Source organism: Elephas maximus, chromosome 25, assembly GCF_024166365.1.
Source record: "Elephas maximus indicus isolate mEleMax1 chromosome 25, mEleMax1 primary haplotype, whole genome shotgun sequence".
NCBI classification, from domain to species: Eukaryota; Metazoa; Chordata; class Mammalia; order Proboscidea; family Elephantidae; genus Elephas; species Elephas maximus.
In genome coordinates this window covers 37,397,312-37,414,487 of record NC_064843.1, presented here as the reverse complement: position 1 = coordinate 37,414,487, position 17,176 = coordinate 37,397,312, and the positions used below count along the sequence as shown (strand labels likewise).

Here is a 17,176-nt window from a genome sequence, read left to right as displayed (position 1 = left end):
AAACAGGTTCGTAATTCTTCTGGTCCTGATGACTTCAGCCAAGTATGGTGAGGCCTATAGAGGACTGAACATGTTACATTCATTCCGCAAATGTATATGGAGGGCCTACAATGTGCCAGGTACTTTCTAAGCACAGCTCAGTACCCTCAGCTTAATAGGGTCTGTATTCCATTCATCCTGACCTTACTCTGATGGGTCTAGTACCTAATTTCTCTTCTATCAAAACCTGCTATCAGGGAAGACTTTGCCATCAGCCCTTAACACTTGAGTATGAATTGCAATCCCTTACAAGAATTTCCTTTGCCAAGGGAATTTGTATTCTGAACCAGAGTTTTGATTGGGGCCAGAGAAGCTTTTTCTCTGAACCTGTAGGATACAAGGAGGAGGAGTTAGGTCCTAGATTTCTTGAGAATACAGGGGAGGGAGGCAAGGAGGGCTGTTGAGGCAGTATTTCTCACGACTGAGCTGGTGCTGGGTGAGATACACCTTCTTGGTTGGTCTTTTTCCTAAGTGGCTTCTGAATTTTCCTCACTACCTTTACCCAAAAAATAAGCCTAGTAAACCCAGGGGGGTGAGTAGAGAGAACCAACGCCTATTTAACCACCTACTATGTGCCAGATGGAGCCCTGGTGGTATAGTAGTTAAGCGTTTGGCTGCTAACCAAAAGGTCAGCAGTTCAAATCAACCAGCCACTCCTTGGAAACCCTATGGGGCAGTTCTATTCTGCTCTCTAGGGTCGCTATGAGTCAGAATTGACTTGATGGCAATAGTTTGGTTTTGGTTTTTATGTGCCATATGACAGAATACATGGAAAAGGAATACAAAGAGTTTAATATATGGGGGCTATCACAGGGATATCTGGACACAAACAGAAGATGCATAACACCTAGTGGTGACTTAGGGTGCTAATGGTGGGATTTCAGGCAACAGGAAGCAGGTTGAGAAGACAACTGGGAGAAGCAGGGATTTCCCAGTCTCTTTGAAAGTTTTTTTTTTTTTGAAAGTATCGTTCAGGGAGAGAAGGAAGGGCTTCATGTGACCCTCACTACCACAGTGGTGGTGGGAGGAGCTTTACGGTAATGGATAATAAAGCCTTTTTTTATGAGTGATGCACTAATGGTGACCTTTCAGCACTGGAGAGATATTTGCAGACATCAATCTTCTCAGCACCTATGAAACTGAATTGTGTTACAGAGTCAACCACCAAGCATAGGGAAAAGGCCACCCCAGCCCCAAGCCCTCCTTTGTCCAACTGGATGGAATTTAAGTTCTTCCTCTTCAATTTCTGCAAAGGAGGGATTGGTCTGAAGCAATGGTTCTTAATCATGGTTATATATCACCACCATCATCACTGAGCACCAACTATGGGCTAGGTGTTGGGCTAAGCCCTTTAAATCCTTACCTCATTTATTTCTGACATCAGCCTCATCCTGTTAACATTACTAGTAGACCCACTTGATGTATGAGGAAATAGAAGCACAGAAAGTTTTAAGAACATACTTAAGGTCTTAGGACTGGTGAGTGGGGAAGCCAGGATTTGAACCCAGGTAGTTTTTTTTTTTAGACAGGTAGACAAGCATGAGATGCATCCACTGGTTTTTAAGCTGGGAAAACTTCACAGATTTCACTTGGCAGGACTCTTTGCAATAAGGGACAGAAACCCAACTCAAACTGGCTCAAGCAGAAAAGAGAGGTTATTGGAAAGTCCATGGGCCTGACAGCTTCAGGCAGGGCTGGATCCAGGAGCTTCAGGTAGGGTTATATCCAGAAGCTTGTATTTCCCCATTCCTTGGCTCTGCTTGCTCCTGTAAGCCTCTCTCCCTATAGTTTCAGCCAAAGGCCTATGTTTGGCTCTCACTGGCCAGGATTACTCACATCCCCGTTGGTGCTTCTATTACTGCAACTCTAATTGGTCAGAGTTGGTCACAGACCCGTCCCTGCAGCCAAGGATTGGCGTCAACTCTATCCTAACCCATGAACTGCGAATGGGGTAGAGAGAGTTCCCAAAGGGAAATTTTGGAGCTGTGGTCAGAAGAAGGGGGAGCAGACACTGCACAGGAAAGCCCCACAGTTGTCCCCTTCAGAGATCTTCTTACCTAATGTCTCATTTCATATCTAGGGAAACTGAAGCCCAGAAGCCCAGAGAGATGTTGAGGCTTATCTAAGGTCACACAGCAAGCTTGTGGCAGAAGTGAGACCAGAATCCAGGACTCCTCGCTCTTAGACCTTGCAAGCCCCTGCTTGAGCCTAGAAGCTCCCAGAAAACTGTCTTCTGCTCACTCTAAGGGATTGGCAGTGCCCTGGCCTCTTCCACCTGGGTTTGACTCTGAGTACAGGAGGAGTCTCTGGGACCTCTGCAGCCAGCATGGTGGCTATAGAAAGTGGCCAGGTTAAGCATTTCTCATTTTCCTCCCACCCAGCACCCACAGAGGCTAAGGGGATGAGGAACAATTTTCAGGTCCCAGGAGTTGGCAGTGACCTGAAGAAGTGTATTTGGCAGGGGTCAGCAGTTCTGAGCTAGCGTGGGGCTGAGTGGGCCACTTCCGCTCTCAGAGCCTGGTTTAGAGCCACATTAGACAAGAAACATGTATATGTGGAGGTTTTTAAAAAGCCTTTCACATCCCTTATCACATGAAACCTCAGACCAAGCCTGAGAAGCAAGTGTCTTCTATTTTCAGGGAAGGAAATGAGGCTCAGAGAGGGGAAGTGATTTGCCCAGGGTCACACAGCCAGTCAGTGGCAGAATCAGGATCCAAACCTGAAAATTCTGGCCGCCAAGTTCAGCCCTAATTTCACTACATTGGTAGGTCTCAAATTTAAGTGTGTGTAAGAATCTCCTGCAGAATTGTTAGAAATTCAGATTCCAGACCCTCATCCTCAGAAGCTCTGGTTCATTCAGTCCAGAGTGTGCCCAAGGCCCAAGATATGGAAGAATCAGTAAGGACCCTTTGGGTACGAGTGGCAGAAACCCAATTTGAACTGCTTTAGGCAAAACTGGGAATTTATTTGCTCATTAACTGAAAAATCCTAGGATCAAAAAACTTCAGGCATAGCTGGATCCAGGTGCTCAAACATGTGTTCAGGAGTCACTTTGTCTCCATTGCTCATCTCTGCCCTCCTCTGTGGTGGCTTCACTGTAAAGCCTTTCTTTTCATGATGTCAAAGTGACTCCCAAGAGCTCCAGGTTCCTGCATCTCAACAACTCTTATAGAAAGGGCCCTTTTCCTAATTTTTCCAACAAAATCCTGGGGCTGACTTTCATTCTCTCAGCTAGGATCACATGCCCACATCAGAGCCAATCACTGTAGCCAGAACACTCTGATTGGTCAAGACTGCATCAAGTTGCCAATCCCCCGAAGGCAAGTGTGAGGTTAGTCCCACTAAACCTCATGCACTAAGTGGAGAAAGCTGGTTCCCCAAAAGTAAATTTAGGTGCTATTATCAGAAGAGAGGCAGACACTGATCGTGCAGAAACAAGAGATGTTCACTCTACCAGGGCTTTTCAGCTAGAATGTGCATGAATCACCTGCGGGCCTTGTTAAAACATGCATTCTGATTTGGGAGATGGAGGCTCTGCACTTCTAACAAACTCCCGGATGATGCTGGTGTTGCTGGTCCTCTGAGTAGCAAGGTACTCTTCTGCCTTTCTAAACCCACTTCAGGTCCTCTGTGGCAGGGCATTTGCAGGTCCCACTCTGCAGAGAGGCCTGGGCCTATGTAAACCTCTATGTCATCCTCCTCCATGGTTCCCAAACCTGCCTGAATGTCAGTGCCACCTGTGCAACGGTAGAGAAACCCAGCTTCCTGGGCTCCACTCCCGATTCACTGAATCATCCTTTCCAATGGTGGGAGTCAGAGTTTTATTAAAAGTTCCCCCAGGATGTTCCAGGAGCAGTCAAATCTGGGAACCAGTAGTCAACATATTGCAGATTCACTGTGCCCTTCAGTGGCCTTTATATGAGAACCCAGATGATCAATTCTCTTCTGAATTTAGTTCCCCCAAAATATTTGTTTCTGTATTCTGTTGACGAGTTGCTGTACTTCCTGGGATCTTATGGCAAGGTAAGTTTCCATTTTTATCTTGCCAGTAGTAAGTAAACTTGGAGATAAGTCTAGTATTCATGGACAGTATCAGCCCCACTCTAGGCTTCTGGTTCAATAATCTTGCCTTTCTAAATGGTGTAAAGTAACCCTTTTTGAGTCATGAACTGTTTTGCATATGGCTTCATACCAGGAGCTTTTTCAGATTCTCTTTGGAAGTTAGTTCTTCTTTGGAACATTCTTGACTTTTCCCAAATCTTGACTTAGCCAAATCCTCCCTGTTTTTTAAAACTCAACCCATTATCCGGCTGCTCAATTATTGTTATAAACTGGGTACCTTTTCTATAAACACACTAATATATACATCCACACATATATTCCTTTTTTTTTTTTTTTTTAATGGTTTGATAGGATACATGTTTTATCAGTTGCTTTTTTTCGCCCAGGAAGTATCTTAGCAATTTTTTCATGGCCCTGTGTGTCTGCCATTCCCTAATATTCTGTGTGTGACTTCGGAATGTAATTCTGTGTGTCCAGTCTTCACTTCCCAACTTGGTTGTGGGTTCCTGGAACAGGAACCACATTCTACACTGTTATGTTCCAATGCATAGGACATGGCACTCTGGGTATGTATTCATTCATTAAATGTGTATTATGCTCGTACTGTATGCCAGGCAAGCACAGAGCTAAGTACTGAGGGACATAGACATAAGCATGACCCAGACACAGCTCTGTCGTTTTGCATGATGGAAACATTCTATATCTGCACTGTCTATTACAGTGGTCTGAGCCCCATACAGCTATGAGCACCTGGAGTTGGTGAGTACTAACTGAGATGTGCTATAAGTGTAAAACCCACCTGGGCTTTGAAGATTTACTCCAAAAAAAGAAAAAAAGAATGAAAAATATCTTATTAATAATTTTTACATTTACTGCATGCTAAAATGATCCTTTTAAAAAGTTTTGTTGTGGTGAAATATATATAACATAGCATTTGCTATTTCAACCATTTTTATGAGTACAATTCAGTGACCTTCATTATGTTCACCATGTTGCGGAACCGTCACCGTTAGGGTGGTTTCTACCATTTCGAAGTTTTTTCCTCACCCTTAGCTTTAAGCAGTAACTCCTCTTTTTCCCCTCCTATTCCCCCTGGTAACCACTAATGAACTTTAGTTTCTGTGCCTTTGCCTATTCTAGATATTTCAGGTAAATGGAATCATATGATATTTGTCCTTTGGCGCCTGACTTATTTCACTCAGCATAATGTCACCAAGGCTCATCCATGTTGTAGCATGTGTCAGAACTTCGTTTCTCTTTATGATTGAATAATATTCCATTGTATGGACATATCACATTTTGTTTATCCATTCATCTGTCGATGGGCACTTGGGTCCTTTCCACCTTTTGGATATTGTGAATAATACTGCAATGAACACTGGTGGACAAGCATCTGTTGGGGTTCCTGCTTTCAATTCTTTTGAGTGGGTCATAGGGTAGTTCTGTGTTAGATTTTTTTGAGGAACCACCATACAGTTTTCCTGATATTTTTTATATGTTGGGTAAAATAAAGTATATTTTAAAATCAATGTCACTTTTTTTTTTTACCTTTAAAAATGTGGCTGCTAGAAAACCTTAAATTATATATGTGGCTCACATTACATTTCTTCATCTAGTGGACCCAAGAATGGGCGTTTCTGATTCCCACTCCACACCAGAAAGTAGACATGGCATCTCTTGGTTTAGGGGGACAGTGACATTTTATACAAATTTACTCCCGCTGGTATATTCCTTTTTTATTATTGTTATGGTGAAAATATACATAGCGAAACACACTCCATCTCAGTATGTATTACTTTTTAAGCTCACACTGTATTTGGCCAAAAAAATTGAACTAACGGGAATTCCCCACAACTCCTCTGGTGTTGCCGTATCACTAAGCTTGCCATGCCAGCCAAAGGAATTGCAAACCGTGTTTGGGTTATATCACAGGATAGACAAGGCAGTGCCACATTTGCTGGTAAGGGAAATGGTTACAATGAACATTTCTGTAACACTGAGATGTATTGATGTAAATGGAACCACTCACAGCTAGAGTGGTTGAACCGGTTATCCGGTCTCAGGAGCGGCTTTGGACTGTGGATGAATCCAAGGCCTCCGGAGAACCCCTGGAGTCCCTCTGGAGAGCCATCTCTGCAGAGACTGGGACCATCTTGAATACACGTGTTGCTCTTACTTGCGGTGGATTAATTGCAACACTTGGAGTCCTCATGTGTGTCAGAGTAGAATGTGCTCCATAGGGTTTTCAATGGTGATTTTTCAGAAGATGGCTAGGCCTGTCTCCTGAGGTACCTCCGGACAGGTTTGAACTGTCAACCTTGGGTCTAATAGTCAAGTACTGAACTATGAGCACTATCCAGGGACTGCTCCTTTCTTGAATATGTGAAGTCCCTGATATACTGTTGTGTGCTGATGAGTAAATTCCAACTTATAGTGACCCTATATGAGAGAGTAGAACTGTCCCATAGGATTTCCAAGGCTGTAATCTTTACAGAAGCAGACTGCCACATCTTTTTCCTGCAGTGACTGGTGAGTTCGAACCTTGACCTTTAGGTTAGCAGCCAAGCAATTAACCATTACACCACCAGGGCTCCTTGCCTGATATACTAGGTGTGTTATACCCACAGGATTGGGAACTGTGGGGCTCACAGCTGCCAGATGCTGGTGGCTTAGAGAGGTAGAGGGACCTGCGCTATGTCACACACAGTGGTGCTCACACCAGAATATCCTTATGTTTATCAAAATAGATGAACTGTGATACAATTTTGTCATATAAAACCACACAATACACTGTTTTGGGAACCCTGGTGGCATAGCGGTTAAGAGCTATGGCTGCTAACCGAAATGCTGGCAGTTCAAATCCACCAGGTGCTCCTTGGAAACCCTATGGGGCAGTTCTACTCTGTCCTTTAGTGTTGCTATGAGTCGGAATCAACTTGACGGCAATGGGTTATGGTCTTTTATTTCCCAGAACTGTAATACCTAGTTAACACAAATCAAAGAGAGATGTTGGTTTCAGTTTTAAATCCATACACAATTTATTATAAAGCAGTCATTAATTGTGATAATTTTTCAAATTCATCATAAGGCACTCCAGGAATCTGAATTGGTTCCTGATTTATTTACAAAAGGCAAATGAAGCAGAAACCAGAAACCGCTCGAGTGTGTAGGTGGTACATCACTCCGAATTCCCACCAGGGAGAGACAAAAGCATCCTTGTGAATAAAAGGAATGTTTAATTTTTTAAAAGTAACTCCCCTCAGCCCAGGAATTTGGTTTTGTTTTGTTTTCTTAAGCCACAAACATGTGTTTATTTTAACAAGATAAGTATAGCTGAGTTCTAACTGCTTTAGAAGAAAATTATAATTGTGCAGAGATGAAGAAAACCATCACTTCCTTATGTGGTTGCTCATAGCTTGCCGCCACAGCAGATATGTGTGCGTGCTCATTTTGAGAAAAGAAATGAAACATTTCTGTCCCTCGTGGCATTAAGTGTTGGCTTCTGTCAGGTGGAGGTATTTGTTTTAATGACCTTGAATTTAATTCATGAGCAAAGTCTGTCAGCTCTACCTACAAATAGTCCCCTGAATCTGTCCCCTTCTTATCCCCTCTACAGCCACCACCTGAGCCAGGCTGCCATCAGCTTATGCCTGGGAGACTGTGGGGCCTCTTCTTTGGGCTCCCTGTGTCCAGGCCTGCTCTCCACAGTCCAGGCTTCACCCAGCAGGCAGCAGAATTATTTTAAGTGCAGACTGAGTCCCACCATTCTCCTGCCTAAAGCTGTCCATGGTTTCCCATCATCTGTAGACTCACATCCAAATTCCCCACTGATCCTACAAGATGGGGTCCCCTAGCCTCTCCCCAACCGTACTGGCCTCTCCGCCACCACAATGGCTTCCTTCCAGTGCCTGAATCACTCTAAGCCCGTTCCAGCCTCAGGGTATTTGTTCGTGCTGTTCCCTCTGCCTGGAACACACTTCCTTCAGAGTGTCCCTCACACCTCAGGCCCATGTCACCTTCTCAGTGAGGCTCTGTCTAAAGGAGCCCTGCATGGTTGTTCCCTATCACTTCCCCTCTTTCATTGTCCTCCTGTTTTTTACTAGCTAAATGATGTCTTATTTATTTGTTTACCTGACTGCTTGCGGTTGAGTCGATTCTGACTCATGGCAACACTATGCGGGTCAAAGTAGAACTCCTCCATAGATTTTTCTTTTTTCTGCAAGTTTTTCTTTTCTTCTTCTTCTTCTTTTTTAAATCAACCAATCTGGCAACATTACATTCATATTCCTACAAAAAAAAACAGTTGCTTTAGAATAAAGTCTAACTCATGGTGACCCTGTACTCCATAGGGTTTTCAATAGCTGATTTTTCAAAAGTAGATCTCCAAGCTGTTCTTCTGAGGTGTCTAATCCACCAACAGCAGCCTAGTGCCATTTACGCCCCCAGGGTCTCACATATCCCACACTCCCTTATATATTAAAGGGCCGGATCTGAGGAGAAGCTTCCTGTGAAAGACAACACAAGCACTCGCCAACTCGCCATGGTCTCTGTCCTCCCTACCGTCTCTCTGACACAGGCGCTAATGCTGGTTGCTAATTATCTCTTCCACAGAGTTTTCAATGGCTGATTTTTCAAAAGTAAATCGCCAGGCCTTTCTGTCAAGGTGCCTCTGCGTAGACTTAAACCGCCAACCTTTCGGTTAGCAGCCAAGTGCCACTCAAGTAGTCACGGTTTAGAACAGTGTTTAGTATTTGCTGAGTGAATGAATGAATGAATAAATGGATGAATGAATGAATAACCAAATAAATCCGTGCAAGGAAAAAAAAGTCAGAAAGGAACTCATAAGCCAAGTCTAAAATGATGCTAGGAATATGCCGTTTTCCCTATTATTTAGCTAGACTGTTCCATCTACATGATAGAACCTCATTTTGTAATTTAATATAAAATGCTAATTTATTATATAGTAATAATATAGCTTTGCTTTACTGAATGCCCTGAGCCTGATGCTGTGCTGAGCATCTCGCCCCCATGTACTTTCTCATTTCATCCTCCCAAAACCCTGTGTGAAGGTGTTATAATTGCCCCCATTTTAGCGATGAGGAACTGAGACCAGGAGGGTGGGGGTGATGAAGGAGGTGCTGGTAGAGCGGAGGGACCAAATGTCAGCTCAGGCATTCTGGCCAAGAGCCAGCAGCCCACCACCCGCTCTGTACCACAGCTCTACTTGTTGAATTTCTGTTACCCTCTTGACTTATCTTCTGAATGAACTCCCCATCACACTGGGCCTTAGGACTCATGACCATGGCATCTGCCAGCTTCGGGCTGGGCACTTTGCAGACTTGGATATGGGGAAGACTGGAGGTGGCAAGGGCAGAACAAATTCCGTGTGGTGAGGGTGGGGGTGAGTGGGGCTGGCTGGGGTGGGGGGAATTAAGGATGGGCAGGTGAGTGGGAGCCAGCCTGGGGCAGAGGGCCTGGAATGCCAGCATCGGAGGACTCACCTGTGTGGGGCTCACCTCCCTTCTCTCTGTCACAGGATGGGGTGCATGAAGTCCAAGTTCCTCCGGTCAGGAGCCAAGGTCTCAAAAACTGAGCCCAGTTCCACCCAGCAGAGCCCCACGTACGTGCCGGATCCCACGTCCTCGGGCAAGCGGGTGAGTGGGGGGCAAGGGACAGGAGGCCCGGTGTACTGGCAGCTACCCCGACACTGCCCCAACATTGCCCTAACAGCCTACTGTACCCTAGGGTAAGCAGGGTGTGTTGGGGCTGAAACAGAGCTGCCCAGCTCCCTGCAGTGCCCTAACTGTCCAAGACACAACCACACTGAGCACTGACCACCTGGGGCCAGGAAGGCTCTGCTCTTTGTCTTGTGGTCCAGGTCTTGGCCAATCAGCCTGGGCTGCATCGACCAGGCCCGAGTGAGCATCATAGTAGATGGTTTTAGCAGTAATGGTGGAATCAGTTTCATGGTGATACCTGTAGTGACAATTGGAGTAATAATAGTAACAGAATAATGAAGTATAACAGCAATTCTAGCAGCAGGAACAATACTAAGGGTAGTAAATAAGAGAAGTAGTAATACTAGTAGAGCTATTTACTTATTTTATGCTTATACAGAGCTTAATATCTTAAACACAGTACAATTATTTAGTGTCTTAAACATGGTATAATTATTAATTCCTCTAATCCTCGCAATAACCCTCGTATAAGTAACAATTTTTATTATGCCCATTTTACAGATAAGGCACAGAGAGGTTAAATAACTTTCTTCAGGCTACATGGTTAATAAGGAGTGGAGCCAGGATTCAAGCTCAGGCAGTACAACTTCCAAAGTACTAGTGACAGAAACAGAGTAACAGGCTGAAACCAAATGCTAATGTTAGGACCGGTAGTAGTGGTGGTAATAGCAGCAGTAGTAGCAATGGAGATAGTAGTGGTAGCCATCACAGTAGCAACACTAGTAATGGTAGTTACAATAGCAATAGTAGAAAGAGCAGTAACAGTAGTAATAGTGGTGGTAAGAATAATAATCTGGGGAAAAAAAACATTGCCTTCCAGTCAATTCCAACTCATAGCAACCCAGTAGGACAGAGTAGAACTGCCCGGTAGGATTTCCAAGGAACAGCTGGTGGAGTCAAACTGCCAACCTTTTGGTCAGCAGCTGATCTCTTAACCAGTGTGCCACCAGGGCTCCAACAATAAACCAGTGCTGTGAATAGTAACAGTGATGACAGTACTAACAGCAGCAGTAAGAGTTACAATAATTGTTACCATTCTTTGGACACCTTCTATGTTCCAGGCACTGGAGGGAGGTGTTCTATATCATTAATTCTCACCAAAAGCCATGATGCAGGAGTTAGCCCACTTTACAGTGAGGGTAACGAAGGCTCAGAGAGGTTAAATGACTCCCCGGGGTCACACAGCTGGGAAGCAGTAGAGCCAGGTCTCTCTAACCCCAGAGCTGGGGCTCTTTCTACCCTGTGGCTCTTTAGTCCATTCCCTTCTCTGAGGGTGTCTAAGGGAGCGCAGCCTCTGCTCGCTGCCTGCAGATGGGGGCTCACTCCTTCCTGGGGTGGCCCCTTCCCCATCAGGATATGCTGTCCCTTAGAAAGCTCATCCTTGTACTGAGTGGAGGCCTCTTACCCATAACCCTTACTCCTTCATTCCAAACCTACCTCTTAGCCCACTGCCAACACATCCACACTCTGCCCAGTAACAGCCTGTAGAGGTTGAAAGCAAAGTTCTTGTCCCAACGTACCTACCCCACCTTCCAATCATTTCTCACTGGGTGTGGGCTCCTGTCTTCTCGATCCTGCTTTCCCCTTTCTAGGCATGATGTCTAGAACATGACTAATTTTGGAAATAAGAGTGTAAGCAAGAAAGTCACCTCCCTCCCTCTGACAATCAACCTCTATTAATGCAGCCTGTAATTACCTCAACTTCTCACACTAGTGATGTCCTGAGCTGACCACACACTACACACCCTAAATCACTTACAGGTCTGCGCCTCTCCTAACCAGCACGGCCCTGGGCCCTTTCTGTGGTGAGGGCTCTAGGTTCTCAGGCTCTCTAAGGCCCTCTGGCCTGTTTCCAGCAGGTGGCAATGGGTTTTCTCCCACCAGTTTTTGTTTCCCCTTGCTGAGCATCAGATTAAGAGATGCTGTCATCAGCTACTTACTGTCTCCCTCCTGCAAGATGTTAGTTCAGCAGTAAATTAGTAAGCATTCCACAGAGAAAGGCTTCTGAGGTCAAATGAGTTTGGGAAACCCTGGGCTAACAGGCTCTTTCACTGCAGGACTCATCAGAGCATTTGTGAATCTTTGCAATGAGTTGTGTGAATCTCCCAAAGAAGGGTGTCCCCCTCAGTGTTTCAAAACTTGTTTCTTTTATTAGTGGTTAATTATGAGTGTGACACACAATACAGTCTCCTTGAAATAAAAACATAAATTACAGATAAAAGTGCAATTTCTACTGACTAGCTAACTCGCTCCCTTCCCTAGAGGTGTCAATTGCTGTTAGGGTGGTGTGAACCCTTCTTCATGAATTTTTATGAACTTCAATGAATTTTCATACATATATAGTGTGTGTCCAGAGAAAATATTTAGGATGCGTGTGCGTTAGATAAATGTGATACATAAATGTATCGTATTTATCATTCTGCAGAATCAGCTTTTTTCACGTAACTATCTCTGAGGTCTAGTTGTGTTAGTAGTGAAGCCCAGCCTCCCTGCTCTAAGGACTGCTTAGAGCACCACAGTTTAGGCACCAGGTCCCCTTTGCATGGGCACTTAGGTTGCTTCACATACGTTACAGAGCTTTTATTCATGGGACATGGTGATGGACCCATGGTTTCTTCAAACACACATTGGAGAACGCTGATCTAAACAAACTGCCTCACTGTCTGCTGAAGGAAAAGGACAGGCCAGCATCCCCCACAATGTCCAAGGCAGAGGGCAGAGCCCACAACTCAAGTGGCCTGAATTCTTGTGCTGGCTCTGCCCCAACGCACCGTATAACCTTGAGCACGTTCCCAGCCACCTCTGGGCCTCCTGCCATGACATGCAGGGCTGGGACAAGATGCTCTTGGCTGTCCTTTTCAACATAGATCTTCTGCGGCTTCATACACACTACCAGATTCATTCCTCCTATTTCTTCCCCACAGGGGTTTAACAGCAACAGCAAACTGCCAGGGTCCTCAGAGGGTAAGTATTTGACAAACACATGTGGCAGAGCCATGAATTATACAGAAGGTTAGATTCTCAGTCTGAGCTTGAGACAAAAATCCTGAACGATCAAAAGCACCCTTGAAAATCCCCTAAATTGCCCCTGAAGTACTTCATATAGGCTTTTGTGTTTCTGTAACACTGTTAGTAACATGAACAAAATACCACCAGCTTAAATTCTAGAATCACATCCAGCATGACTTACATCATGAGACAGACACCTCGGTGGATCCAGGGCTGGGTGCCAGGGTGGGGGACCCCAGAACTGTGCATGTGGTAGGGACACCCTCCCATGTGCCTCCCTTTCCAGCAGGTGCTGAGGACTTTGTTGTGGTTGCCCTGTATGATTATGAAGCCATTCACCGTGAAGACCTCAGCTTCCAGAAGGGGGACCAGATGGTGGTCCTGGAAGAGTGAGTCTCCCTCCCCTCTCCCCCCAAGACATGCCCACCGCCATAGTCGATTATACTCTCTTTTGTGCTTTCACTAAAGCACCTGATAGAATGCCTTATACTAGGGTATAAATGACTAACAAGAACATGGTCGTACTAAAGGAGTTAGGGTTTGCTGTCAACATGGATGAAGGTCACCTTGTGGGGGCTGGGTACTGGTGCACACCCAGGTGGAGATAAACAAGTAAAAGCACTTTCTCAGAGAAGCCTTCCTGTGATTGAGCTATAGGCTTACCTATGGACCAGGCCCTACCGAGATGACTTTGCCTTCAGAAACCTTTGAATCACTGAGTTTGCCACCTCCGATCTTCCTACAGTCTTTACAAGTGGGTGAGGTGTCCAGGATGTGCTGGGACTGGAGCATGGGAGTGGTCATGCTTGGCTGGACTCCTGAGCCCACTCCCTCTGACTCTGGGCCCCACCTGAACCAGTGTGAGTCTTCCACAGGCAACTGGCCCTGCCTTGGTTATGACTAGTAAGGCCAAGGCCGCAAGTCATGGGAAGAAGAATGCGGCCGCAGGCCCAGGGCTGTGGGCCTTGATCCCAGAACCTCAGATGCACAGTGGGGACTGCTGTAAAGATCCCTGGCTAATCCTGGGGTGTACATTAGGGGCCAGGACAGTCGTGGCCTGGCCTCTCACCCTATCGGCTTCCTGGGAATGTGGGTTATTTCAGGCCAAGGCCGGGATTTCCAAAAGGACCAGGGAGATGGTTCTTCTGCCCCCTAACTCCTTCATGCCCTTCTGTCCCTCAGGTCTGGGGAATGGTGGAGGGCTCGATCCCTGGTCACCCAGAAAGAAGGCTATATCCCGAGCAATTATGTCGCCCGCATTAACTCTCTGGAGACAGAAGAGTAAGTATTTCATTTTCCCACCTTCCAGAAGGACACATAAGCAAGGCTAGCCTTGTTCCTACCCCAGGGCCTTTGCACTCACTATCTCCCCTGCCAGGCACAGTCTTCCTAGGGCTTTGCCTGCCCAGCTCCATCTCATCCTTCAGGTCTCAGAGAGGCCTTCCCCGACCACCCCATCTAAAGTGGGTCCCCTCTGTGGTTCTCCCTTGTGGAACCCTGTCTTATTCTCTCTGACTATGTCTCACTAGTAAAAACGACCTTATTTATCTAGTTGTTTACATGCATGGGGCAGCTCTACTCTGTCCTATAGGGTCGCTATGAGTCGGAATTGACTCGATGGCAGGGGGTTTGGTTTTGTTTGGTTTTACATGCATATTGCCTGCCTCCCTGCTAGAATGTGAGCACATGGGGGCAGGGGCCTTGTCTGTCCGCAGCCGCATCCTCAGCACAGGCCTAGCATGCAGTAACCAAAACACTCATTGCCATCAAGTTGCTTCCGACTCATGGTGGCCCTAAAGGAGAGAGTAGAACTACCCCATAGGGTTTCCAAGGAGCGCCTGGTGGATTCACACTGCCAGCCTTTTGGTTAGCAGCCGTAGCTCTTAACCACTATGCCACCAGGGTTTCCTAGCATGCAGTAGGTGCTCAATAAATATTTGTTGAATGAAGCACACGGTGTACTGAGGAGGGTCTTCTAAGAGGTGAACCAGCCCACACCTAGTCAGTCATTCCATCATTTGATTCATTCAACAAACATGTGCCAGTGACCGCGCCTTGCCAGGGCCTGTACCAGGCGGGAGCTGTAAGAACAAAGTCATGTCCCTGCCCTCAAGGTGCCCCTGTAACCCATCATTCTTGGCCGTAGATTCTTCTTTGTGTCTAACTTGACTCTGAAAGCAAAAAATTCACTCTTCATTCATTCGGTCATTCAGTCATCCATCTATCCAACCATCCAACAGATGCACCTACTGTATACTTGGCCCTATTCCAGAGACACTAGGTGACTCAGTCAGGGTTCCTCCCTGTGTTCACAGTGTGGCAGGTGAGATTGACAAGGGAAAAGACAATTATACTTGAGGGCAGCAAAAGATTTAGTTAAGAACCAGCCAGTGAAAAGGTTGAAAAATGACGGCTCCCATGGCTTTATCGCCTCTGCTTCCTCCCTCTGCTAGATGGCACTGTGGCTTAAGGATGCTGGCCAGTTGGAAGGCTGATAAAAATGAAAAGTTTGGACTTTTCCCCTTCTTGGTGCACATGAAACCCCTTTGCCCTGTGGCGTCTCCCATCTCGTGGCCAAGAGGAAGCCCCCTCTCCAACTGCTGATCCTGCTGTCCTGGGAGTCCCCCTGCCCACTCTCAAACACTGCAGGGGGGTCTTGGCTGCTTCTTGCTCCTTCTTCTAGGCTCTATCCTGGGGCATCCCACGCTTTGCTCCCCTACTCTGGGCTCTGAACACTTCCAGAATTCTGGCACCGCCTCATGCCTTGGAGGAGGCACAGCTGGTATTATTCCTCCAAGGCACCATAATTGCTAAGTGGGTGCAGCAACGGGTATGGTGGGTTACATTTGCATAAAAAGGCAATAACATAAAGTGGTGGTTCTCAAACTTGAGTGGGCATCAGCCTTACGGGCTGGTTAAAACACTGGTTTCTGGGTCCCACTTCCCAAATATCTTTTTCAGAATTTACATTTCTAGCATGTTCTCAGGCAAGGCTGATGCTACTGGTCCAGGGACCCACCTTGAGAACCACTACCCTAAATACTCATATTGATCCTTGCAGCACACTCTTCACAGGTCCATGTGTCTGTATCCAGTAACTTCTACAAGAGGTTGCCTCTAGGCAGGGCAACTGGGGCATTTGGAATCGGATGGGAAGAAACATATTTCCTCCCTAACCTTCCTACCGCCAGTCCCCCGCCTTGAGACAGACAATACTTTGAAATGTTTCAAAATGCAAATGATATGGAAGGGCATAGAGTAGAGAGTGAAAAAGTCTCCCTTCCCGCCCCCAGTCAGCCTCTCCCCTCCCGGAAACAACCAGAGTGGCCCCTCGCTTGCAATCCCTCCCAGATGCTTTATACCTATTTGAGGAAATACATACATCCTCTTTTCAATTGCACAAGTGGTAGATACCATGCACACAATTCGGCACCTTTTGTCCCAGTTACCTGTTCATCCTGTAGGTTGCTCCACGCAGCACCTAGAGCATCCCCCTTCCTTTTTGCAGTGTGTCCAGCGTGTAGAACCCCCCTGTTATTCAATCAGTCCCGTCAATGGTCGCTTAAGTTGCTTCCAGTCTTGAGCCGCAATGAATCTTCTTGTGTGTATTTCTTCCTTGTGCGAGAAGATCAGTGGAATAAGTCCCTATGGTTGGAATTGCTGGGGAGGCGTTTCTTACCATATGCCCTTTACACTGTTTGACTATTTTACTGTGGCATGAATCGCTTTACAAAATGAAAGCAAAGATGGCAAGTGGACAACATACTGTGGTTTAATAGAGCTTGGGCTCTGGAGTTAGACTGCCTGGATTTGAATCCTGCTTCTACCTCTTCCCAGCTGTGTAACCCCAGACAAATTACTGGTCCTCTCTGTTCCTTAGTGTCTTCAACTATAAAATGGGGATAATAAAGGTAATAATTCCATAGAGTTGTTGGGTGGATCATCACAAGAACTTGATGAATGCTAGTTGTCTTTCTCCTCAAGTGATAGTAGAGGACACCGGTCCAGAGGGGAAAGCGACTTGCTCAAAGTCACACAGCAAGCCTGTAGCAGGGCCAAGGCCTACTGACCTCTGGTCTGGGGCTTTTTCATCACAGCACACAATCCACTCCTCATCTTGCTGAGGTAGGAATGGATTCAGCCTCTACTGCATAAACTTTTTCACCCAGTATTCCAAATATCCAGCAAGAACAAAGAAAAGATCCAAGGGTGTGGCCCCAGATATAAAATTCTTTGAGATCTCACTTTTTAGTTTACAAATTCATGCTCTGACTTTATATTCAATTCCATATACCCAGAGGAGAATTGACTGAAGCTAGCAAACCTTA

At 45.9% G+C, this 17,176-nt stretch overlaps 1 protein-coding gene across 3 annotated transcripts in view; it reads left to right on the top strand.

The window, feature by feature from the left end:
- HCK (HCK proto-oncogene, Src family tyrosine kinase) overlaps positions 1-17,176 on the top strand; it is a 51,242-nt gene that overhangs the window by 6,948 nt on the left and 27,118 nt on the right. For 2 of the 3 annotated variants that reach the window (XM_049869439.1, XM_049869438.1), the window contains exons 2-5: positions 9,638-9,755; positions 12,764-12,803; positions 13,135-13,237; positions 14,031-14,129. In XM_049869439.1, coding sequence (XP_049725396.1) covers positions 9,639-9,755; positions 12,764-12,803; positions 13,135-13,237; positions 14,031-14,129 — 359 coding nt within the window. In that variant the 5' untranslated portion in view covers position 9,638. The remainder of the gene's footprint in view (positions 1-9,637; positions 9,756-12,763; positions 12,804-13,134; positions 13,238-14,030; positions 14,130-17,176) is intronic. The other variant, XM_049869440.1, reaches the window with a different exon arrangement.